Source organism: Cervus canadensis, chromosome 9 (genome assembly GCF_019320065.1).
Source record: "Cervus canadensis isolate Bull #8, Minnesota chromosome 9, ASM1932006v1, whole genome shotgun sequence".
NCBI classification, from domain to species: Eukaryota; Metazoa; Chordata; class Mammalia; order Artiodactyla; family Cervidae; genus Cervus; species Cervus canadensis.
This window is the reverse complement of record NC_057394.1, coordinates 78,787,212-78,813,821: the sequence shown is the minus strand read 5'-3', so window position 1 is coordinate 78,813,821 and position 26,610 is coordinate 78,787,212. Positions and strand designations below refer to the sequence as shown.

Sequence of the window (26,610 nt, the reverse complement as noted above, 5' to 3'; positions counted from 1 at the left end):
GGTCCTTCCCACATCACTTAAGGAGATGGTCACGGGGACCTCGTCCCAAGGCTGGTGGCTGGTGCTGTGGGTGTGGACGAGAGTGAGGCTCAGCAAGAAGGCACGGTATTTGGGGGAAGACAAATGTAAACAATGATGATTACATGGAACAGAATGTCATGAAATCACAGAGGAGAAAATTCACTCCAGCAGGAGGGTCAGGCAGAGGAGGTGAAGTGGTGGGACTGGTCAGGTGGGTTTGAGCACAGGGAGCCTTGGGTCCCACAGGTGATTGGGGATGAGGGGTGGGTAAGGAGTTCCAAGTTCAAGGAAGACAGAGAAACAGGAATAATAAAGTTGAATATTTTAACAATGACTTAGCCCTTGGTTTCTACTATGTCAATTTAAAGTTATTTGTACATAGTTAAAGTTATTGTACATTTGTGAATGTTCCTTGATGAAAAAAAAAAGAAACAGTACAGTAGAGGCTCTTGATCCAAGTTCTGAAAATGTGGGGCAACTTCATAAATGTGTTTGAATTTCCTTTTATATTTTTATATACCCACATGCCTTATCTAGATTATAACACAAATGAAATCTTGGGCTTCCCTGATGCCTCAGTGGGTAAGGAATCCGCCTGCAATGCAGAAGACACAGGAGACATGGGTTCGATCCCTGTGTTGGGAAGATCCCCTGGAGAAGGGCATGGCAACCCACTCTGTATTCTTGCCTGCAAAAATCCCATGGACAGAGGAGCCTGACAAGCTACAGTCCATGGGGTCGCAAAGAGTCAGACACGACTGAGCACACACATACCCACATCCCTTATCCAGATTATAACACAAACATAATCGTGTAAGCCTTACAGATAAAAGCCTAGTGGTAAAGACATGGCTTTGGAGTCAGATGTGAGTTCAAGACCCTGCTTCTCATTTCACAGCCTTAGGTACACTTGACCAGATGTACAGTCTCTGAGCGTCATTTTCTCATCTGCAAAATGAAGACAATAGCAGGGCTTATTTCACATTGCCCTGTTACATGAGCTCTCTGCGTGCAAGCACAGTGCCTGGCATCTGCTAATGATCAGTTAATGTCCGTCATTAGTTATTGCTGTAAAACAGCGAATGTTTGTGAGGTTTTATCTGAAGAGGTATCCCAGTAGACCTTTCTGTAACCTTTCTAAATGTTTGTTCCTTACTCCCGTGCAAAAAATATACCAGGGGTAAAAACCATCTCAAGCTTTTTTATTTTTTAAAAAATGATAGGATCTATAATTTTATTTTTATTTGATTTATTTATTTTTGGCTGTGCTGGGTCTTCGTTGCTGTGTGGGCTTTTTCTCTGCGGTGAGCGGGGGCCACTCTCTAGTTGTGGTCCTCGGTCTTCTTATTGCGGTGGCTCCTCTTGTTGTGGAGCACGGGCTCTAGGGTGTGTGGGCTTCAGTAGTTGTGGCAGGTGGGCTCAGCAGTTGCATTTCCCGGGCTCTAGAGCACAGGTTCAGTAGTTGTGCACAGGCATAGTTGCTCTGAGGCATGTGGGATCTTCCCGGATCAGGGATCGAACCCATATCTCCAGCATTGGCAGATGGATTCTTTACCACTGAGCCACCAGGAAAGTCCTCAGACTTTTTTAAATATTAGCGATCAAAATGTCCCAGGTTTCTTCAGCCTGCGAGGAAACCTTCACAGGTTTCCTGTGAAACCTTCCTGTGAAGGAAGCCTTTACAGCTTACTGTTGTGCCACATCAGAGTAGTCTAACCCCTCATTCTGTATGCCTTCAAGAAGTTCAACCTTTTTTTCAGATATCCATGCACTAGGGGAACTCTTTAGAAAATTCTTAGGTCAGCCTTTGGCTTGGCCATGTTGTATAGGCCAGTTTATTTCCCCCAAAGTGAGTTTCACTGAGCATTTTTTCGCATATAGAGGCCCTGAGAGAAGGAGCTGTCACTGTGTCATCCTGTCCTAAGACCCCATCCTGATTCCTTCAGTGACTTCTTCCAAGGATGTTTTGTCTGTGGGAAAGACCACGTCCTTCCAGGGAAATCTCAGCCTCAAAAGACAACAGGCAACACCAGATTGTGATGTGTAATTCCCATCCCCAGCTAGAAGGAACCAGGGTGCCTGAGGGGAGGGATGGCTGGTTCCAGGTCTGTAGCAGGAAATCGCTAAGGTTTTTAGATGAGCCTAGGATACAGAACTGTGTCAGAAAGCAGAGAAGGGGGACAAATGAGTTGTGTCCAAAGGACACAGGGGCCAATAAGAAGGTGCTCCCACTGGTCAGAGATGAGCATCAACTGAGCATCTAAAAAGGGTAATGAGTGCAATCGATTAAAACACATTGTGTATATTAACATAAAAATAGGAGTTTATCATGATGCTTTGAAAAAGCAAGAGAAAGCAAATAACCTCATTGGGTACCATTAGGACCCCAAGTCTTCATTCAGAAAATTGGCACTTGAAAAGAGTGAGCATTTATCTGGTCTTTCCTGGACAACCTGTATTGCTGGGAATTGAAATCACCCTGGTTGATGAAAAAAATTCTTTTCTTATAGAAAAATTCTAGCTAATAAATGTAAAAGGGTAGGTAGAATCACAACATCGTGTTGTAATGCCCAGTGAAATCACTGATTCCAGTAATAATCAGTAACAAATGGGACTATCAGATGAGCCAGTGATGGGACACTTTGTGATGAAGGAGATGAAGCCATCACATCCATTACTGTAGCATCACTGAAGATGGAACTCCCAGTTGTTGCTTTCCGACAGGATACAGGATGATGCCCACGAGGCCCCATCTGAGGAATCTCACTCAGTCTAACAAACTAAATGTTATTGACAGGATTGTAGGAACAAAGAAAATGACATTGCAAGGAAACACACTGGCAAGTCCGGAATGTGGGACAGTCTATGAGCCAAGCAACCCAGTTTCTGAACAAATCAATGGCGGAGTGGGGTGGGGGGAGGAAGAAAGGGGAGGGGAGGGCAGTGCTGTCAGTGCCAGAGGCAAAGAGATTTTACACCTAATACAGCTGCAGACCTAGTTTGAGCCTGATTCAAGAAAACCAACTGTAAGAGAACTTTCCGTCAGGAACCAGGAAAATGTTGTAGAGACTCGGTATTGGATAACAAAGAAATATTGTCTGTTTTGTTCGGGATTTTAACGGCATTGTGGTTTGTAAAAATGCTCAGAATTTTCAGCAATGCATACTAAAGTATGTAGGGCTTGGCTTTAAAGTTCCTTAACCAAAAAGAAAGGAAAGGGGCAAGTGAAAATTAAGTTTTAAATTTTGATAAATTTTGACTGAATCTGGGTGACGGATATATGAAAAAATTTTAAAAAGGGATCGATAAACCAATGTGCCAAAATCTTGGTAACTGTTGAACCTGGAAATGGATATAGGAAGGTTCTTTGTATTTATCCCTCTGTTTTTGAGTATGTTTAAAAATTTTTTAACTTCTAAAAAAATAAACATGGTGTAACTCTAGGACACTGGTACGTTCCTCAAAAGCTGGGTTATTTGCTCTGAGACCTCATCACATGTGCCATTTGAGCAAAGCCAGTCCCCGGCCCCTTGGCACCCTCTGTGCGCAAGAAGAGAAGCTGAATCCATCTTTCTCTGGGGCAGCCTCCCCTCTCTTCCTTGTCTCCTGTGGGCACTGCTGGAGTAAGCACACTCAGATCTCACATAGGAATAAGCCGTCATTTTCTAGGACAGTGCAATCTAAATCCTAATTTAGATGGAAACCATTTCCTCGGGTGCAGAAAGACAGTTCTGCCCGAAGAAAGCCTTCTGCACATGGCTGTGGGGAGACGGTCAGCTTCTCGGAACCTCCCTGTCCTGCTGCTCTGCCCACAGTAGAGGCTTTGCTCTGTCTTCACTTGATCAGATACCGATTGTGCAAGGACTGGCTACACCTGGGGGAATGCAGGCCACCACTTTTCTTGTTTTTAATTGTGGTAAAATGCCCATGACATAACAGTTATCATTTTAATCATTTAAGCGTATGGTTTAGTGGCATTTGGTACCGTCACGCCATGGTATAACCAATCTCTAGAACTCTTTCCATCTCAGAAAACTGATACTCTGTGCCCATTAAAGGTCTCCCCATTCCCCCCTCCCCCAGCCCCTGGCAACCACCATTCTACTTTTTGTCTCTATGAATTTGACAACTCTGGCTGCCTTGTATAAGTGGAATCATACAGCATCTGTCTTTTTTTACTGACTTCTTTCACATAGTATAAGTGGGCTTCCCTGGTGGCTTAGATGGTAAAGAATCCGTCTGCAATGCAGAATACCCAGGTTCAGTCCCTGAGCTGGGAAGATTCCCCTGGAGGAGGGCATGGCAACCCACTCCAGTATTCTTGCCTGGAGAATCCCATAGACAGAGGAGCTTGGTGGGCTACACATCATGGGGTTGCAAAGAGTTGGACATAACTGAGTGACTAACAGTTTCACTTTTTACTTTCAGTGTCCTTAAGGTTCATCCACTGTAGCATGTGACAGAATTTTCTTCCTTTTTAAGGCAGAGTAATACTGCATTGTATGGATGGACACATTCTGTTCATTCCTCTGTCGATAGACCCTTGAGTTACTTCCACATCTTGGCTATTGTGATCAGTGCTGCTGTGAACATGGGGGTACCAAGCTGTTGCTTTTGCAATATAAAGTTTTTCTCTCAAAGTGTTGAAAGTCCCAGCAACAGTTTTCAGCCCAGGTCCTGTCAGCTCCTCTCTCTCTCAGAGGTCTGCCTAAGCTCCCTCCTACGGAGGACAAGCCTGTGTGCATGCGTGCATGTGTGTGTGCATGTATGCTAAGTCGCTTCAGTCATGTCTGACTCTGTGTGACCCCATGGACTGTAGCCCACCAGGCTCCTCTGTCCATGGGATTCTCCAGGCAAGAATACTGGAGTGGGTTGCCATGCCCTTCTCCAGGGGATCTTCGAGACCCAGGGATGGAACATGCATCTCTTGTGTCTCCTGCATTGGCAGGCGGGTTCTTTACCACTAGTGCCACGTGGGAAGCCCAAGCCTGTGTGAGAGGTGGGCAGCTCTGTACCTCCTGATGTCACAGAGCCAGGCAGTGCTCACTGCCTTCTCCTGATACACTTTGTCCGAAAACAATCAAAGGAACAGGTGCTGGCAAGGTGGTGAACAGTGGAGATTCCATCCCTCACCCCTGTTCCATTCCCCAAGGACCAAATGCTGTTGGATGAATGGCATTTTTTCCAGTGGCTTTATTGTACTTCATTGCAGACATATATTGTACAAATGCATATGTGTGTATAGTTTTGCTTTGTAATTTATGAAAGCATTATCTCATGCAATAATGTATCACAATTCATATGATGGACAGGTGCTGGATATCCTCTGTATATACTCTTGTATATTTGTGTAAATCCTCTGCATATACTGTTGTATATTTGTTGTTGTTCAGTCACTTGGTTGTGTCTGACTCTTTGCAAACCCATGAACTGCAGCATGCCAGGCTGCTCTGTCTTTCACTGTCTTCCAGAGTTTGGTCAAACTCATGTCCATTGAGTCAATGATGCTATCTAACCATCTTATCCTCTGCTGTAGCCTTCTCCTTTGGCCTTCAATATTTCCCAGTATTCTGGTCTTTTCCAGTGAGTCAGCTCTTTTCATCAGGTGGTCAGAGTATCGGAGCTTCAGCATCAGTCCTTCCAGTGAATATTCAGGGTTGATTTCCTTTAGGATCAACTGATTTGATCTCCTTGCTATCCAAGGGACTCTCAAGAGTCTACTCCAACTTATATATGAGAGTGTCATTGTCGAATAGAAGCCAATCTGTTGGGTCAAAGTGTATGTACATTTAAAATCTTAATATAAACAGCTGAAAGAATTAGGTCAGTTTACTTGTTAGTGTTAAAGATTTGAGCTTAGTCTTTCAAGTTTAAGGCAAACATTCTTGTCCTTATTTAATCACTGGATATCCTTGACCTCTCTACAACCAAATCTAAATAGCCTGTGCTACTTAATTAAAATCTTGGAAAATCTCAAGTTAGTAAAATTATCTAATTTTAACTATTTTCTGCTTCCTGTCTTAGGCAGATTTAGTGGGCAACAATGTAATTGTATGCAGATGGTAAATTTCAGGATTGGTCCTTTGAGGTATCAGGAAGTCTAAAGTTAATTTTATAAATATATGCATCTCATTTTAAGGATTATGCAAACATTTTTAAAATATCATATCTCTTTTGAAATTAAAAAAAAAATAAAATAAAACCCTTCACTTCCACCCCCTTCCCTTTTTGATTTTTCAATTGCTTGAAAAATTGCAGATTGCCCAGAAAGATCAAGTCCTCTAAGACTTTTATGCTGATATGCCCAGGAAATGTGTCTGCCCCACACCCCAATTTTAATTACTTAAGCCACTTGAACAGTTTGTGACTGTCAGCCCAGACAAGTGATTTCACAATTGTATTTCAAATATAAAGATTTCCTCCAATGAGGCAGAAACTGTTCCTGGCACACACATTTGAAAAGGAGCGATGGGGTGGTTCCCGGCCAGGCAATGATGCCCTGAGAGGTGGGTTGCAGGGAGGAAAGGCCATCTACATCGCGTTGATAAATATTTTTAATTCTCGGGGAACACAGAAAGCCAGTACTGGAGCAGAGCCGCGTCTCTGCCAGCCCTCTGCGTGGTCCTCAGCCCGGAGCATCCCTGGACGCCCGGCTCTTTTGTGCTTCCTGCGTCCTCTCCAGGCGTGTCTGCGTCGCGCGGGGGAGGGCGGGGGCGGCGTGCCGGAGATCCCCTCCCAGAGGAGGGAGGCATCGGTACCTGCTTGTTATGCGACTACTGACTCCCCTCACGGGGAGGACTCCAGTGGCAAAGTGACCCTCCCCTGCGCCTGTCCCCTCCCTCCCTGGCTCCCGCCCTCAGTCTCCCCGCAGCAGGAACCTAACGCGGCAGCCCTGCGCTCCGCCTCCTCCTCCTCTCCTTCCTCGGGCTCCCGGATTCCTGAAGTTATTAGGAGAAATAAGGGAACCACATGGAAGTTGTGACAGCTCCTAGCGGCGCGCCCCTCTCTCCTGGGCATCACCTCGCCTTAGGGATTACCCGCTGACACGCTGAATGAAGGAGGTCCCCCTGCCAGCCAGCCTGCCGGGATGGGCCACTGCTGCTGCAAGCCTTATAACTGCCTTCAGTGCCTGGACAAGACGGTACTTTGCCTCCCACACCCCCGCTCCCCTCTCCTTCCAAAGGGCCAGCCGCCTCTGTCTCTGTCCCCCCAGCATGGCATGTGTGTGTGCACTTGTGAGTGGAACAGGATATACTGCCCTGGCTGGCAGTATACTTCCCCTGCTGAGTCGTGAGCTGTGTTACTCTGCAGTGTCTTACATAATTGTCTTTCTGCAGCCTCCGATGTAACTGTTGCATTCTCTTGAAATGTTGAGGGCTCTGCTCCAACATCTTGAAATCCAAACTGCCAAGAAATCCTTGGAATATTCTGACTGCCTTTTAATGTACCTGCGAACGCTGAGACATTCCAGGTGGGGGGGGGGAGGGGGAATTTAGATGAGCTAGACATGTTTTCTCTTGGCCAACCGCTAACTTTGAAAGTTTGCCACCCTCTGTGACAAGCAGTGTCCATCCTTGTAATTTCTGTGCTTAAGGTCGGAGATGCAAGCCTCCCCCCACTCCCACCCCCAGTCCAGTTATGCTCTCTGTACGTGTTTGCATCACGTAGGGATGCAGAACACAGAGGTGAAGACTTAAGGAGCCAGAGAGTCTGAGGGTGTGTTCCAGTTTTCACTGGAAGGGAAATTCACAGCCAGGGAACGGAGACCAGAGTGTGAGCAAGCATGGGATGACAGTTCCAACACAAAGCCTTTCTTTGCCATTGACATTTGACTGCGAGCTTGCAGAGGGATTAGGAGATGCTTTTAATTTCACGACTAGAAATGTGCTGGCAAGAACTCTTGCCTCTGTGATATGTTTTATTATCACACATGTTTGGATTTCTCAAAGATGCATGAAATGGAATTTCGAGAGAGGATGAAATTGCCTCCTTTCTACTCGTGGGCGTCAGTTATATAGCTTGAGGTCTAGTATGTGACCAGGTGAAGAGAAATAAACGGCTTAATATAAAACTCATTAGAAGGAGGTCACTTGGGAAAAATTGGTTACTAGTTCTGTGGGTGAACTCTGACCCAAAGTAGACTTATACACCACCTAGGAAAATTAAACTGATACATTAAAAGTCACCTGTTCCCTTCTTTTCCAGTAGAAATGACTATCTCAGTGGGATTGGTTTTTGCCACCATGACTGAATTAAAGTATTTACGTAGACATTTATGTGCTTTAGACAAATAGAAATATGCAACATTTGTACTTAGTTTTCTGTACTTCAATCCAGCATTGAAGTGATTAGGCCCTTTTTTCAAGAGAAATGGTCACCAAGTGGTTTTGAAGAAAGCCTTGTAACTAATAATTATAGAAGGGAAGGATCTGCTGCATGCACAGCAGTATTATAATGTTCGTATTTCTAAGCTCTGATATAAAAGTTTTAGAAATAAAAGCTGGTTAAAAGTCTTTTTCGAGAAAATATATTTTAAAGTGAATCTGTCCTCCTTTTTTGTTTCACATCAAGTCCTTGAAAAATATTATCCCCGTGTCAGTCTTTAAATTGGAGATTTTAAGAAAGATAATTAAATGCTGTTTCTTCTCTTTAGCAGTGTGATGTCTAAGTGACTTTCAAATGTTTTAGCTTTGAAACTTCACACTTTAAGGCAAGTTATTCTTTCCTAATGAAAACTTAAAAACTTGCACAGCATTTTCAACTTTCTCATTAAGCTTACAGTGACATTTCTTGATGTATCTTTGCTATATTTTAGAATGATATGCCCATTGCAGGTTTTATAGATGTTATGTCCATAGATGGTCATCTCGGGGATTAGGGCTTTCCATTCTTAATTAAAAATTTTGTTTTATTTAGTTACCCACCTTTCAGCATAACTTCATAAATGGTATGCCAGAATTGTTAGTTTATTCAGTAGTTACCTGTTGGGCCAGGCATGATACTTCTAAGACTATTATGGAATTCCAGTCCAATCTCAAACTCTGGAAATCAGTTTATTCTTTAAATTCCACCATAAAATCCTTTAGTCTGTTCATCAGCTCTGACAATCCCAGGATCAACATGAAAGAGACCTGATAAAATGGTCGGTGAGTTGTTTCTGATTACTTCAGCCCATCTTGTTGTTGTTGTTGTTTAGTCGCTAAGTCATGTCTGACTCTTGTGACCCTGTGGACTGTAGCCTGCCAGAGTCCTCTGTCCATGGGATTCCCAGGCAAGAATGATAGAGTGAGTTGCCATTTCCTTCTCCTGGGGGTCTTCCTGACCCAGGGATCAAACCTGTGTTTCCCGCATTGGCAGGGGGATTCTTTGCCACTAAGTCACTAGGTAAGCCTTTCAGTCAGTTCAGTCGCTCAGTTGTGTCCGACTCTTTGCGACCCCATGAATCGCAGCACGCCAGGCCTCCCTGTCCATCACCAACTCCCACAGTTTACTCGAACTCATGTCCATCGAGTTGGTGATCCCATCCAGCCATCTCATCCTCTGTCGTCCCCTTCTCCTCCTGCCCCCAATCCCTCCCAGCATCAGGGTCTTTTCCAATGAGTCAACTCTTCGCATGAGGTGGCCAAAGTACTGGAGTTTCAGCTTCAGCATCAGTCCTTCCAGTGAACACCCAGGACTGATCTCCTTTAGGATGGACTGGTTGGATCTCCTTGAAGTCCAAGGGACTCTCAAGAGTCTTCTCTAACACCATAGTTCAAAAGCATCAATTTTTCAGCACTCAGTTTTCCTCACAGTCCAACTCTCACATCCATACATGACCACTGGAAAAACCATAGCCTTGACCAGACGGACCTTTGTTGGCAAAGTAATATGTCTCTGCTTTTTAATATGCTATCTAGGTTGGTCATAACTTTCCTTCCAAGGAGTAAGTGTCTTTTTTAAAATTTCATGGCTGCCCTTAGTCCATCTTAATAAACCTTAAAAAAATAAAAGGAACATTCCCCTCCCCCCCAGCCCCTGACCCATATTCTGTATAAATACAAAATAGAAAACTTGATTTTGTGAAGCAAAAATGCCTTTGACAGTTTGCTCCTAGGGTGGGTAAAGATGTTCTGAAACATCTTGAAACAATTAAAGAGACCTGAAAAGGTAATCAGTTTCAGAGGTGGGCTAAGAAATAATAGTCTTAAGATGATTCTTTAGCATTAATTTATTGGGAGGAAGTATGGAATTTTGCCTAGAGTAGAAAATGCATGAAAAGTTTGTTAAATGAACAAACTGTTTTTAAAGGTTGATCATGCCTAAGTATTTTAAGTTTAAAAACACGAGTAAAAGCATCAACAGTATTTCTTGCTGGTTTGCTCTGTGCCCAGTTATTTTGGGGACTAGCAAAGAATTCTTAAAAGGCACAGCCTGCCCTATGGAGTTTACCAGTTATTTGGTTCTATTTCCACCTTTTCCAGAGAAAATGCAAGTGGGGCAGGCAGCAGTAACACGTATGCAATTAAACCAGTAGAGCAAGACTGAAGTATTGTTAAGTGAAAGTTATGTGGTCCTCACCATTCCTGTTTTTGAAATCCAGTGGAAGGAGAAATCAGTGCTGGAATCAAAAGCAAGGTTTCTTGGAGGAAGTGGATCATGACTTGCATATTGAGGAATGGGGTAGAGTTTTGAGAAGGACGGTAACTCTAAGCAAAGGGAGCAGAAGTAAAGATGTTTTAACTCACTTGGGTGAAAGGTGAGAGTCAATATTGGTACACACGAGCTCATAGGGAGTGTGGGGAATGTTTACCAGACTGAAACCCAGGCTGTTTTTTAACTTGAGTTAAGAAGAGATAGGGATCCGTGTTGGGATTTGAGCAGGAAGCCAATATGTAGAGAGACTCATTCCACAGGTATCTGGAATGGAAAGGTATGACCCGTGAAGCCCCCTGGGATGCCCAGATGGACCCCCAGGAGTCTGTCCACCGGTGTACTCAGTGTGGTCCAGGCTGAAGCCGGCAGCTCTGCACATACAGACACCTCCCAGAGCTGGTCCTTCTTAGAAACGTTGAGTTACTAAGGGAAATCAACTAGATGTACAGCTAGAATGCCAGCCCGTTTTTTAACAATAAGAACTATAACTGACAAGCAAATGAATGATTACAAGCCTGATTAAACAGGTGATTTCTTTTTAGAGTCAAAGTCTAGCTTCATAAGAGGTAGTTGATGAGGATGGAGTCTGAACCGGGTTACCTTACTTAGGCATCCAGTGCCCTCAGGTTCCATTACCCACCCCCCACCCGCAGCCTGAGATTACCCGGGAGGCTGTGTGATGTGTGACTGTCACTGGCCCTGGTGACCGCCTCTTCCAGGCTGCCATAGCTTTGCTTCTTCTACTACATATACCCCCACCCCACCCTACCCCTCTCTTGCTGCTTCAGATACAGTCCTGTCCCTTTAGGGCTTACTTTGCATATCTCTACCCTGATGTTTTCTGTGTTGATTGTCATCTCAGAGGCTAATCTAACTTACCTTTTCTCTGAATTCTTGGGAGGGGTGTGAATTAGGGGAAGGCACCTCACTGCTTCTCCCAGCTACGCTCAGGCGATGGGACAGTAATAAATTTGGGAAGGTCATTAAAAGAAGATAGAATCCAGAAAGGTCAAGAGACTTCTTCAGTGAGTCATAAATGGATGAAAAAAATCATGGTTCTGGCTAATTTTCCTTCCCTCTGCTTGCTCTGGAATCCAGAAGTTTCCAGCCTTACTCCTCTGAGTTCACAATTTTTCTGCTTGGGCCCCCTGAGTCTCTGTCTTTCGTAACTGCTCCTTGGTAGTCCACATGTGGGCTGACATCCCCCTGTTAACTGCAGCCTCTTAGGTAAGCTCGATGTTTCCCAGCTACCAACGCCCCAGCATGCGTGCGTGCTCAGTCATGTCCAACTCTTTTTGACCCCATGGACTGTAGCCTGCCAGGCTCCTCTGTCCATGGAATTTCCCAGGCAAGAATGCTAGAGTTCAGTGTCATTTCCTTCTCCAGGGGATCTTCCTGACCCAGGGATCAAATTAGTATCTCCTGTGTCTCCTGCCCTGAGCCACCTGGGAAGCCCAATACCCCAACATGCACAAGGGCAAAGGCTGAAATGATGCCATCTTGAAATTTCATCTGATTTCTTCTGAAACCAGATATGGCCTTGTTCATTTTCCACACGAGTAGACACTGACATGTATTTAAGAATATTAAACATGAATGATGCTTTCCCTTCGACTGGTCTGTATTAAATTTCATTTCCAAGTAGAAAAGCAGACATAAAATACAGTGGCCTGTGCTAATTATATGTGAAAGAAATAGTTCTTATTGATTAAGTCAAAGCATGGCATCAGTGCTCCCTTAAAGCCATAATAACTTAAATGAATAAAAGGTCAGTCCACTTCCCAAAGGAATTTTCCATGTGCTGTATTATGGATCTGGCCCGTCTTCACAATATTAATATTGAAAATGAATGCTGTATTCACAAAAGGCAGTATGAAAGCAACACTGAAGACTTACGTGTTCTGCTGACGTCACCTGGTGGCTGGTTTGTTTTGAAATATAAAAGAAAATGTTTCCCTATTAAGACAAAATTTTACCATGTAGAATTAAACCCTCATGGATGAGAAGCAATATTGTTTTGTGGAAGAATGGAAAAAAATTCCGTTAAGCTCTTTGTAATTACATGTGTAGGTATATCACTTTGGGTTTCAAAAATTCACAATAAAAAGGATCTGGATGTTTCCTCAAATACCAGAATTCTATAGATTTTTTTAATTTAACTCCTTGTTAAGGCTCTTTTGTTTAGCCTGGGAAAAATGGGCCCAGCTCAAGTGATCGAATTTTTCTGATCTACACTGATTTCAGGGCAGGCTAAAAAGATAAGGAAGTTTAGTTGGGCATCTTTAAACTTAAATGTACATACACATACATACATACATGTATATGATGACATCACCGACTCAATGGACATGAGTTTGAGCAAAGTCCAGGAGAGAGTAAAGGACAGGGAAGCCTGTCCATGGACTACGTGCTGCAGTCCATGGGATCGCAAAGACTCGGACACAACTGAGTGACTGAACAACAACAACATATATATTTTAAATGTACACACGTATGTCCTTTAAAAACAATTAGGTGGGGAAGAGGAAGCTGACAAAAACACTCAGAACTACAGTGAATTTTATGATGTTTTCATCCGCAGGCTTACAGCTGATCAAGCATTCTTTCCGGGAGAGTTGCAGACCAGGGGCAGACTTGGCAAGAAGGGCCCATCTGATGGGGTGACAGGGGTTCCCAGAAATAGCCCAAGTGCTGTTTGGTGTCACTGGCCCTCCTGACCTTTGCCTGGGGCGCTCCCTTCCTAGCCCCCTGCTCACCCATCCTCTGGCCTCAGAAAGTCCCCAGGCTGGCCCTGCCTAGTTGAGTTTGATCATATTGTTTTGTAATCACTTGTTTGTTTACTGACTCTTTGGGAGACTTCTCAGCTTCTTGAAGGCAGAAATATCCTGCCTGGCTTGTCTGCCTGCCAATAGTGTCTGTATGTGCTCAGTCGTGTCCAACTCTCTGCGACCCCGTGGACTATAGCCCTCCAGGCTCCTCTGTCCATGGAATTCTCCAGGCAAGAATACTGGAGTGAGTTGCCATTTCCTCCTCCAGGGGATCTTCCCGACCCAGGGATCAAACCCGAGTCTCCTGCATCTCCTGCATTGACAAGAGGGTTCTTTACCCCTGAGCCATCAAGAAAACATACTACATAGAAGGCACTCAGTAAATATGTGTCATGTTAGATACGTTTCCTGTTTCTGGATCAGTTGGGGTGAAAACTCCTCAGATTCACTCAACCTTTTATGTGTTGATGATCATTCAAAACACATATATTCAATTTTAATAAAAACCAGGCTGTTCTGTTGGTTCCTAATGGGGGGAGGGGCTTTGGTGGCTGATGCCCAAAGGAGGGTCACGTGAGTGATGCTAACTAACAAGAACGGGCGTTTTCACTTCCTGTCATCCCCAATTTCACATGGGCGGCACTAGCCGCCTCAACAAGACAGCCCTGGTTGACCAGGCATGTTAGGATAAAAGAGTGTGGCAGGCTTGTTTGGGGCTTGGCCGCACATTCAGTTGCTTGGAGTTCACAGAGTGATGAGCAGGTTGTATACTTTGCCAGGCTTCTGTAACCAAGACAGATTGAGGGCAGTGTTCCCCAAGAGTTTGCAGCACCATGGCTAAGGAGAAACTGGGCTTCCCTGTAGCAGACTGGTAGGGTGAGAGGTGGCGGGGAGCCTGAGATGTTCATGGCGGGGAGCCTCTGAGATCCCGTCTGCGGGTGCAGCGGGCCATGCTGGGGGCACAGGAAGACTCGGAGTGCCAAGGAGACATGCCGAGTCACAGAGGCATCTAAAAAGACACACTCCTGCTGTGGGGCCAAGACGAACGTTCTACAAGCATCCCCTTTCCAGTTAAGCCCATCCTAGAGTAAACGGTTGTTTTAGAGGAACAACCTTCTTGGACTTGGCGATTTCTGGACTGTATCATTAGGATAGCTTGGATGCCTAATACTGAGTTCTATTTTTAGCCCATTGGAGTGAAAGCAGGGGCTCATGTGCTTGGCACCAGTGAGGAATTTTCCACTCAGTCCCCATGTAGGGAAGCACTAATCTAACGCTGGCCCGTCGAGGAGACCTTGCTCGTATTTCAGCCTTCTCGCTGTGTCATCACCCTGGATCTGGTTTAGGGTGGAAGATGGGGGAAGGAGGATGGTGTGTGAGAGCCTTTCCAAGGGAACCTTCGGGGCGGCCTCACTCCTGATAACTCAGCAGAACCTCAGGCCCTGCTGGGCTCTGCTGAGCCATGAAGGGTGGAAGGGTGACTCTACGAGGCAGGGAGTGGAGAGTGGAAATTCCCTCTAGGTTCTCATCCTGCCTGAGGAGCACTGTGCCCGAAGTCCAAGCTGTTGACTCATTCCATCACGTCATTCTGGTTTGGCTCGAAGAAAACCAAGAGGAACTTAATTGATGCAGAGAATTCATAAATTAGAAGAGTTGATGTCATTTCAAAAACAGGCACTTAAGGAAGAAGGGCTGCAGCTAGACTGCTCCGGCCGGCCCCCTGGAGCAGAGCTGCGCCGGCGTCTTCAGCAGGGATGCGTGGGGAGGCAGTCAGAAAGGGTCAGAGAAAACTGATCAGGAAAAGCTAAACAGCTACCCTATCAGGTGTTACAGCCCCATGTAGGCTGGAATGGAAATGAACTGAAGTGTAACCCACAAACCCTCACCAAGGACAAATACCCAACCAAGGAGGGCAGGGGTGGGTGGGATGTGAATGTAGCCAGGGAATATTTTCAGTGAAGCAGAGTCATCAGGGGCTGGCAGCGCCTGTCCTCCAGTTAGATGTAGAAAGCTTGGTGGTAACTTGCGCTTGGATTGAAGCTGAGGATCAGTGTGATTTGGGTGTCAACATTGGGTCTTTATAAGTGTGGGTTGGAGGGAGAATCTCCTTATGTTAGTGTTTGATGAAGAGTGTAGACCCTGGCTTGAACCTCCTGCTTCACCACTTCCTGGCTAGTTGTGCATGTTACTCGGCTGATTTCCTAACCATGGAGCCTCAATTTTGTCCTCCAGAATGGAAAATAAACCATGGAGCTGGTTGACCATATTTGGAGGAGTAAGTGAGCAAAAGACACACCCTGTACTGTGTCTGGTGTCTAGGAAGTGTTTGGTCAGTTCAGTCTCATGGTCGTGTCCGACTCTTTGTGACCCCATGGACTGCAGCACGCCAGGCTTCCCTGTCCATCACCAACTCCCAGAGCTTGCTCAAATTCACGTCCATTGAGTCAGTGATGCCATCTAACCGTCTCATCCTCTGTCATCCCCTTCTCTTGCCTTTGATCTTTCTCAGCATCAGGGTCTTTTCCAAGGAGTCAGTTCTTCCAATCAGGTGGCCAGAGTATTGGAGTTTTAGCTTCAGCATCAGCCCTCCCAATGAATATTCAGGACTGATTTTCTTTAGGATTGACTGGTTTGATCACCAGTGTTTGATCAAGGTCAGTGTTAATAACAATGTAGTAATCAGCATGGGCTTCTCAGGTGGCTCAGTGGTAAAGAATCCGCATGCCAATGCAGAAGACGCAGGAGATGCAGGTTCCATCCCTGGATTGGGAAGATCCCTCTGGAGAAGGAAATGGCAACCCACTCGAGTATTCTTGCCTAGGAGATCCCATGGACAGAGGAGCCTGGCGGGCTACAGTCCATGGGTTGCAAAGAGTCGGACACAAATGAGCAGACACACAATCAGCACACCTTACCCAAGTTTAGTTATTTTCCTTGACTTTTTAGCCATCAGATTTGTTGCTTATCTTTGGCAGCTGACACTTCCTTGATGAGCTGTTTGATGACTTTGAGATTATTGGTTTGGTCATCTGTCTTTGCAGAAGGTTGGGGATGAGGGCAGGATGGATCTTCATTGATCATCCTCATCTTTGCTTCCCAGAATGGAGAGGGTGCAGGTCTCTCATCTCACTGGCTTCCCTCCTGTTTGCCCTGCATCTCTTTTCCCTTCCCGCCTCCTCCCTTTCTTTTCTTCCTTCTTCTCTGTCTCACCCTCATTTGCATTTCTCCTCAAGCAAAGATATTTGGGGCAGGCCTGACCGCACATGTCAGCTTTTCATCCAAGTGACTCAAGTCTGAGGAACTTCACCCACATCATCAGCACCGACTCTACCTGAGGCCTGTCCTCCCTGGACCTTCAGGCCCCTCCTTTCCCATGTCCCCGAGGCTTCCATGGCTGGAAAGTGGGGTGTGATGGCTGGTGATGAGGGATACCCACATACGGGTACCATCCACCCAGGGTTTCATCCCAGGGCTGCTGCAGGAGCTGATGGAAACCTTGGCTTTGGGTTAGCAGTCAGAGTTGGCTTATGGATTTTTTGTTAGGTTCTGGTTGTTCCATTTGCAACCTCGACTAAGTCTTTGCAACTCTCAGCAGCTCCAGTGAATCGTGAGTGATGCTATTTCTGTTCTGACAAGGTTAGTATTTCAGTTCTCTGACTGTGCTTCAAATTGAGGATGTGAAGTGAAAGTCACTCAGTCATGTCCGACTCTTTGCGACCCCATGGACTATACAGTCCATGGAATTCTTCTCCTGGCCAGAATACTGAAGTGGGTAGCTGTTCCCTTCTCCAGGGGCTGTTCCCAAGCCAGGGAGAGAACCCAGGTTTCTCGCATTGCAGGCACATTCTTTACCAGCTGAGCTACCAGGGATATAATTCAAAATGTCTCTTTCCCAGGTGGTGCTAGTGATAGAGAACCTGCCTGCTGATGCAGGAGACATAGAAGATTCAGGTTTGATCCCTCACTTGGGAAGTTCTCCTGGGGAAGGAAATGGCAACCCACTCCAGTATTCTTGCCTAGAAAATCCCATAGAGAGAGGAGCCTGGCAGGCTACAGTCCATGGGGTCACAGAGTTGGACACGACTGAAGCAATTTTGGAGATATTGGAGGAGCAGAAACAAGTTAGTTTTTTCAGTAATTTGAGATTATTTCAGGGTAAATACTGAAGTTTACCCTCTCTGGAATATCAGGCTCTCTTAATTTGTAGTAGCAAGTCAGCTGGCTGTATTCCACTGATGTTCGAACAAGGACCTGTCCCTGTGATCAGTCTGATTAGACGTTTTCCCTGTGTTGTATTCTCTAGTCTTTGAACTTAGAGTAGAATCACAACAGAGCCAGGAAGGTGCTTTAAAAAAAGAGAGAAGAGATAAATGCAAATTCTGAACACATTCAGATATTCAATATGGAAAAGCACCTCTTATCTGTAGGATGTCATCCAGTTGCAAATAAAATCAAAGGAAACGGCAGAGTTGTAATAACAAGTAGCGCTTTGTATAGAGTGTATAAGTGCCAGGCGTTGTTCTAACTGCTTCACCTGTGTTAATTTATTTAACCATCAGGATAGCTCTGTGCAGTTGGCGTGGCACTGGGAGTGTATGCGCTCTCAAAGGTGGTCTCCTGCCTTCAAATTCCTGGAGGGCAAGGATGCTGCAGGCTGGGGTGGGATGCGGGAGCTTCATGAGGGAGATGGGGCCCACTGTCCCCCAAAGGGTATATCGTTGCTGCATTAGTCTCAAGAGAACCGTGACTTAATCACTGTTAATGCTTGTGACTAAAATAGCTCTCAGCTTATGATGCACATAGAGTTTTATTTTGGCATGAAATTCCAGTATTGTTTAGCACATGCCCTTTATGTGACCTGAGACCCTGCCATGGGCCCAGAGTAGCTCACATGTCACCAGGGTCTGAATGCAGGAGACACAGGGACACAGTCGTGATGACTGTCTGTTCTTCTTCAGCCCAGATCTCCTGGAGGTGCTGACATCAAAGTCAGAGGAGGTTATGAAAGAAAGTGTTCATGCGGCCTTGATGATATCTGTGCTAGATATTTGGTACCCATTTTAGCCAGAATTCCCTCTTGGGAAATGTTTGCATTGGGTGTGCATTCTGCAGAGTGAAAGAAACTTTCCTTGAAGGCCTGTATATTTGGCATCTCTCACTGGAAAAGAATTTACAGAACACATCTTTCCTAGTTATTATTAATAATAAAATCATAACAAATGTAAGTCTTGATGCTGACTCATATCTTCAACTGCTTCTCTGTTTTATGTCCTAATAGGAATTTGATTTGAAAACAACTTAGCAGTCGTTTAGTGACAAATGGCATTCTTTGCAGTAAATAATACTTTGAGTGGGAGTTTTCCTCTTCTTCTACCAATGCACAGAGTGGAACAAAATACTTGGAAACCTCTAATTTTGGTGTTGGTCTTATGACAAAGAGAAATGTTTCATATTAGGTTTTCTGTTCATTGTTTATTAGGTAGCTGGCCGTGCATGTATGGACAAAAGGGTAAGTTTAAGGAGACTTGGTAAAATAAACATCTGTCTGTCAGAGAGGTATGGCATTGGCATTTTCATGGTCAAAAGTCTCGTTAATGGTGACAATAAATAAAAATGTAAAATAATATATAACAGTAGATTAATGTGCAGAGATTTACTGTAGGTTGGTATCCACAGAGTAGAATATAGAGAAAAGCACAACCACAGGGTATTATTAATATTATATGACAAGCTTTGTGATTTTAATGTGATACAAATGAATGAGTCAGACTTGGCTTTGTAAGTTTTGTATATGCTTATCTAATGAGAAAATTATCTCCTTAAGGACTCGACTTATAAATATTTGCTTAATGTGATTCATTAATTAAACATGTGAAAGTCCTTATCCAGCCTCAAATGAGGGGAATCTCGGTGTCCGTTTTGTTTTTTCAGAATGAAAGTGCCCTTGTGAAAGAGAAAGAGTTGTCAATCGAGCTTGCAAACATCAGGGATGAAGTTGGTAAGTGGGGCCTTGGCCTGAGGAGTGGGAAGAGGGTGTCTTTTTCCTGGTATGTGAACGTGTAACAAAAGCAGTTGGTCTCGAGAAATAATCAGAGCAGACCTGCCTGGACAGATGGGAGCATCTTCCCCAGAGCAGTGGTGGGTTCTTGTAGTCTTGGGGGCAGGGCATTGATTTCTCTGCAGCATCTCTCTTGTCATAAAGGCAGCTTGCTAACAGTTCACAGTGGAACTAATCAGGCTTGACTCCGCTTCTCACAGATGGCAGCGTATCTCTTCATCTGCCTTGTGTGGGGTGACAGGCACCCCCCATGTGACCCCTCCCTCTGCCCCGGGGAGGGCACAGCTCCTAGAAGCAGCTCAGCTCTGGTGGGTAGCGGGAGCACTCCTGGTAAGATGCTTCCTGCCGTTGTTCACCCTGCCATGTGAATCTGGATGGCTGTGACAATGCTAGGGTTCATCTCGAAACTCCTCCTCTTTGGCCGATAGGATGGTGTCATTCTGGCTGAACCACCGGAGACCTTACCAGTGACAGGATGACCCCTAGACCCTGGGATATCGTCTGTCATAGACTTTCACTCTTGGCTATAGGTCAGACCAGGGATCTGCCACATTCCGATTACTTGACCCCATTCTGCTCTTGGGATTCTTTATTCCAGCAGAGGTGACATGAACATGACCTAGTCCCCTCAGCCTGCTCTTCTCGTTATGAGGAGTGCTTCTTCTCCATCCATTGTGGTCCTGGGGGCGGCCTACCTGTGCAGGTGTGGGCTCCTTTTCCAGGAAGGCCCTTGAACAGGTCTCTCCATCCTAGGTAGGTGGCACCTGTTTTTGGGTCAGCTGTGAGGCATCAAGTGTGGAGGCCAGACTTCCCTGGGGAACACGGGCCCTTAGGATGCACGGTGGATGGGGTCGTGATTTTCAGTTTCCCCCACCCTTTCTTTTTAGAAGTGAAAGTGTTAACTGCTTCAGTTGTGTCTGACTCTTTGCAACCCCATGGACTATAGCCTGCCAGGTTCCTCTGCCCAAGGGATTCTCCAGGCAAGAATCCTGGAGTGGGTTGCCAATTCCTTCTCCAGGGGATCTTCCCCACCCAGGGATCAATCCTGGGTCTCCTGCCATTGGAGCCATTATTTTTACCTTAAAATTTGTGTTTTGTTTCTTCACCATGAGTTTTCCACTTCCTCTGCCATTGAGACAGGGCGGCCGTGGCCTCTTCTCCCCTCCTAGGGGAGCAGTCCTGTGGGGACGGCCTCACGTCATGGCCCCTCCCCAGCCTCACCTGTGCGGTGCCCACACCTGGCACCCCTTCCAGTAGGATGGACGCACAGGACTGGAAGTGGCAGTGATGGTGAGACTCAGGTGAAGCCCCAGTCCACACACGCGTGTCTCTCTGATGCGGTGGCCGGGCTCTCGGGTGGTTCCTGGGCTGTGGAGGAAACGACCGAGGTTCTGGCAGAGGGAGCTGGCTCACGTCTGTGTCCGCAGGGTCCCCTTCATCAGAAGGAAATTTGATTAAAGAAGAGGGTGATGACAGGGCAGTCTGCAAGGTGACTCATAGCTCTGAGGTGTGTAGCACCTTGAATCTGAAGACGGAGGACAAACTCTTCCATTGTGGGGTGAGCGCCTCCCTGGAGAGATGTCTGCTCCCCTGGGCAGACGTTAGATCCAGGTGTCCGTCCTGACCCACTGGGTGAAATGTACCAAACCCAGCGAGTGCCCTTACCCTCTGTGCTTTCCTGAAGCTTCTGAGTGCAGCAGGAACCCCTCAGGCATCATGCTGGGGCTTTGTATGGAAGTCGTCTTTGATTTCTGCATTAGTGCTAAGAGGAGAACCAGAATTCACCTGCCGAGTGAAAAAGCCATGGGGTGTGGGGAAAGGAAGGCCGTTCAGCCCAGCATTCGGCTCCACAGGGTGCTTTAGCTGTGAGCCCCTGAGCCACTGTGGAGGTGGCATTTGTGAGGGGGAAAGACAAGGGGATGGGGGGACCAGCCATTGTAAAGTCATGAATTCTGGTGTCTTGACCTGTGCGGTGTTCCTTTGAAGGGAAAAGGGCACCTGGCTATGTTCACCAACCTGGAAGCTTTCTGAATCCCGTTGTTCGAGAGTTTTTATAACCCATCCTCCAGTGCTCCCTGGAGGTTGGTGAGGGGGCGCAGAAGCTCCAGCCCTCTGATGGCCTGGTCTGTCCTGTGACCCGCCCGTCCTGAGGCTCTCTAGGTGCCTCAGGGAGTCACCTCCTTAGCATAAACTCAGTCACGGAAGGACTCATTATAAATTTGAGAGACACTCCTGTCACCCAGGAATTCAGAAGGGTTTTAGGAACTCAAGTGGACAAAGACCAGTATATTATTCTACCTCACCTAGCCAAGGCACCTGGTCAAGGTACTGCCCAGACAGAGAATCCCTCCTGCATTTAACAGTTTCTGAGCACCTTTATGTAGCAGGTACAGTCATCATATTGTGATAGAGGTCCAGGCCTTAATGACTATAGTCTGTCTAGTCACTGCATTTGAGAGATCAGTAAATCCAGACTTGGTCAAAGGTTTTATCTAAAGCTGGGATGTCTGTAAGAAGGACCAAGAAGAAGAGCTTAGTTCTTAATCTCAGTCCATCCATTCATTAAACAGTTATTTATTAGGTGCTTAGTATGTGCCAAGCGGGCTATCCTGGTGGCTCAGTGGTAAAGAATCCACCTGCCAATGCAGGAGACTTCAGGTTTGATCCCTGGATCGGGAGGTACCCCTGGAGAGGGAAATGGCAACCCATGCCAGTATTCTTGCTTGGGAAATCCCATGGACAGAGGAACCTTGTGGGCTACAGTCCATGGGGTCACCAAGAGTCAGACTGAAGTGACTTAGCTCACACTTGCGTTTTTCATCTGACCCGAAAACTTCAGAAACATTAATGTGAAATGTAGTTTTAAAGCCGAAAGCAGTGATGAATGAAGCAGTCATTCCGGCAAAGTTTCTCAAGTGCTGTACAGGAAGCCAAATGGTTAAGTCTGCATTTGGATTCAAGCTGGCAAATTGAAACAGAGCAAACAATACCTGAATGTTTTCTGTAACATGAAATGAAGACATATTAAAGAATTCCAAGAGCTTTGATAGAAAGATATGATAGTAATCTAAGTTTGTGATAGTAAGCACTGAATTGTTATTTATTATGTTCTTAAGTTACTGAATAGAATGAAATTTTCAATTTGCTCTTGTTTATAACTAGCAGCTTACATATACACACCCCACTGTAAGTGTATTTGTGAAATGATTTTACCTCCTAGGGTTTATACAGAAAATGTGTTTTCCAATTTATGATCATAATCCCTTGTATTTATCAGGTGCTTAGTACTTACCAAGCTCTGCCATGTGATATGTTTTATTTATTCATTCATTCAGATTGCGCTGTGAAGTAGGTGCTGGTGTCTCTTATAGGAAATTGAAGCTCAGAAAGATTAAATGACTTCCAAAAGAGCATACAGCTAGTGTGTACAGAATCAAGTCTCAAATCCAAGTCTAGAATTCTTCTACTCATTGTATGTGATTTTACCACAGCATCTCCAGCACCACCACCACATTTGGTGATAATTTTTAATTTAATAGATGAAAAAATCAGGTGAACAAAATAAAATAGCCTTTTCTTCCAGTTCTATATATTGTTGTTCAGTCACTAAGTTGTGTCTGATTCTTTGCGACCCCTTGGACTACAGCACATCAGGCTTCCTTGTCCTTCACCAACTCCCGGAGCTTGCTCAAACTCATGTCCATCATTGATGATGCCATTCAACCATCTCATCCTCTGATGCCCCCTTTTTCTTCTGCCCTCAATCTTCCCCAGTATCAAGGTCTTTTCCAGTGAGTCGGCTTTTCCCATCAGGTGACTTCCACACAAAAGGATGAAAGATGCTAGTATGAATCTGTCCAAACATAGGTTAGAGTATAATTATGTTAATTCATCAGTAAGCTATAGCTGTTAGGATTGGGTTCAAGAACAAATAATGAACTCCCTAAAGAATGGGAGCTTACTCGAGGTAGATGTTTATTTCTCCCTTATATAAAAGTTGGAGGAGTTCCAGGTGGCTCAGTGGTAAAGAATCCACCTGCCAATCCGTTGAATCTGCATGCAGGAGATGCTGGTTCGATCCCGGCATCGGGAAGATCCCCTGGAGGAGCGCATGGCAACCCACTCCAGTATTCTTGCTGGAGAATCCCCATGGACAGAAGAGCCTGGTAGGCTTATGTCTATGGGGTCGCAAAGAGTTGGACACAGCTGAGCATGCATGAGAGCACCCAGGGGTAGGTGTGATTCTGTTCCACTGAGTCCGCAGAGGGAGTGGGCACGCTTCCTACAGCTCAGCATTCTCCCATTCCCAAGACTTCTCCTAGTGGTCCAGGGTAGCTGTGGTCAGTACTAGGTGTCACCTGGTCATCACATCTCCAGTTCAGTTAGTAGGGTGGAAGAGGGAATGAACAAAGAAGCAGAGACAGTAGGTCAGCTCTTTCCTGGGGAAAAAGGTTTCTAGGAATTTCTCTCTCATCTAAGTCAGCTCTAAGTCACAGGGCAAACCTAGCCATAAGAAGGACTTGGAGTTGTGCTCTTCTTTGGTGACTTTGCCTAGATATTTTATCGCTGTGGAGGAAGGCGAGAATGTGCTGTGGGCCTCACTTTCCTCCGTCAGTAAGATGGAACCCTAGTGCTTGTCACATTAGCTGAATGAGAAGAAAGGATGGAGCACAATGCTTGGCAGGAAATTGGGGCACAGTATATGGTAATTCCCTTAGGTTTCAGATTAGATTCTGTTGTCTTCCTTCCCTTCACAGCTTTAAAAATCTCAGTTAAAATGCAAAACAAGAAGACACCTCAGAAAAAATAACTAATCTTGGGATCACAAAAATAATTCACACTTTCTTATGTATAAAAGTATCTCTTCTAAGCACACCAATGAAAAGACAATTGGCCAGATTGGATAAAAAAGCAAGATTCAGCTATGGGCTGCCTAAGAGAAATCCACTTCAAAAGTAAAGGAGTGGATATTTAAAAGTAAAAGGAGAGAAAAAAGATATACTATGCTAACACCAGGCTTCCCAGGTGGCGCTAGTGGTAAAGAACCTGCCCGGCAATGCAGGAGATGTAAGAGATGGCGAGTTTGATCCCTGGGTTGGGAAGATCCGCTGGAGAAGGGAATGGCAACCCACTCCCATAGTCTTGCCTGGAGAATCCCATGGACAGTAGCCCGCCAGGCTCCTCTGAGGAGCTACTGTCCATAGGGTCGCAAAAAAGTTGGACATGATTTATCGACTAAACAACAATACCAGTGTTAATATTACACAAAGTAAACTTTAGATCAATACTGTTACTACAGATGGAGATGCCATTACATAAGGATCAAGGAGTCAGTTCACCTAAAAAACGTAGCAGTGCTGAATACCTAGGTGCCTGGAAATAGAGCCTCAAATCAGATGAAGCAAAACATGGTGGAACTGAAAGAAACAGATCCACTGTTACTGTTGGAGACTTCAGCACTCCTCTCCCAGTCCTGAGAGAATGAGCAGGCAGAAAATCAGCCGCAGTTTAAAAGGCCTGAACAGCAGTTATCAACCAGTTGAGCTAGTTGACCTAATTGACATTCACAGAAGGTTCCAGATAACAAATAGGATGTACATCCTTCTCAAATACATGTGGAATGTTGACCGACGCGGACCATACGCTGAGCCATGAAACAGACCTCAGCAGATATTATAAAATTGAAATCATACAGATCATTTTGGACTATAACAGAATTAGACTGTAAATCAGTAACACGAAAATAACTCAGAAAGCTGGAAACACTTGGAAGTTAAACAACATACAACTAGTACTTGAGTCAAAGAGGAAACCACAAAGTAAATTAGAAGCTTATGTTGACTTGAGTGACAAGACAAACACAAAATCTGTGGAATGCAAAATTCTCTCTAATCAGGGGAGTTGAATCTTCTCACTCAGTTTTCTCAGCAACTCTGTCAGGGGGGTACCCAAATACACATTAATGTTCACTATTTAACTATCACTGTTCTAGGTTCTATGGCGGAGAGCAGGCAGTGTTATTTAGAAGAAGGTTTGATCTAGTAGATTTAGTCTGATGTCAGAAATGTGAGTGTGATGATAGAGCTTCAGATATACGGTTCTCTTTGTAAGATAACCACTCAGCATGACGAGGTCCAGAAGTTACCTGGCCTTCCTGTAAGTAAATGATCTTCTGAGCTGGGAAAAATTCAAATCAGTGATGTCAGCAGCCAGGATTAGATTTTTATCCCAGCAAATGTAATTTTCTAAAGTTATTTTAGTTTCTATCTCAGCCAGGTGCTTAACCATGCACAGTAATATCAAAACTACAAACTCTCTTAAATGTACCAGAGACTTGGTATGGTTGCCATGGAAAGTACACCATCAGCTACAATTTCACAGAACTACTTTCTTAAAGACAATGATTTATTCCAGTTGGAAGCAACACATTTTTTAATATTTATAAAATTCTTTACGGTCTCTAGGTGTACAGCACCATCTGATTATTTTATATGGAGATGTCTATTTTGTGATCGTCTAAAACATTTGCTCCTTTGTGAATAAAGATAATCCTTTCTGATATATCTTAATGTTTTTAAATCTGTGGTTTTAATTCTTAACCTGAATTGACTGAATAAAAGTCAGGATACTAAGGGCTGCCTGTAAAATACCCAAAGGACAAGCAGTTTCTTGAAACTTGGAGTCAGCTGCTTCTGCAAAATTTTGACTTCATAATAAATCTAATGTCTAGATTGGTGTATGATTTACAAAGCTCTTTCACATATTATTTCATTTGATCCTGACAACAACCCTAGGGGACAGATAGGTAAGGTAGATAATACAACCACTGTTTTAATGGTGACTAAATCATGACTCTAGAGAATGAATGCAAACCCCAAATCACGTAGCTATTAAGGACAATCGAGCTGGGTCTTTATCTTGTTCCACCATGACCATAGCGTGCTGCCTTCGTATTGTAAGATTTCAGTTGGTGTCTTGGGGAAAATAAGAAAAAGCAAGAAAAAGATATGACATGCTCTATAGATTTAACCTGAAAATTGCTGAAGAGCAGTTTTGCAAAAAAACATGTTTTAAATGACAAACAATCGCATACAAATTATGCAAATATAATCCTCGCCTCTTTGTGAG

At 44.8% G+C, this 26,610-nt stretch overlaps 1 protein-coding gene across 5 annotated transcripts in view; it reads left to right on the top strand.

Annotated features, from left to right (window-relative positions):
* The window catches only part of MTUS2 (microtubule associated scaffold protein 2), a 371,881-nt gene that overhangs the window by 303,354 nt on the left and 41,917 nt on the right, over positions 1–26,610 (top strand). For 4 of the 5 annotated variants that reach the window (XM_043477534.1, XM_043477531.1, XM_043477533.1 and 1 more), the window contains one exon: positions 19,356–19,422. In XM_043477534.1, the coding sequence (XP_043333469.1) occupies positions 19,356–19,422 (67 nt within the window). Of the gene's footprint in view, positions 1–6,750; positions 7,163–19,355; positions 19,423–26,610 lie in introns of those variants that run through there. The other variant, XM_043477535.1, reaches the window with a different exon arrangement.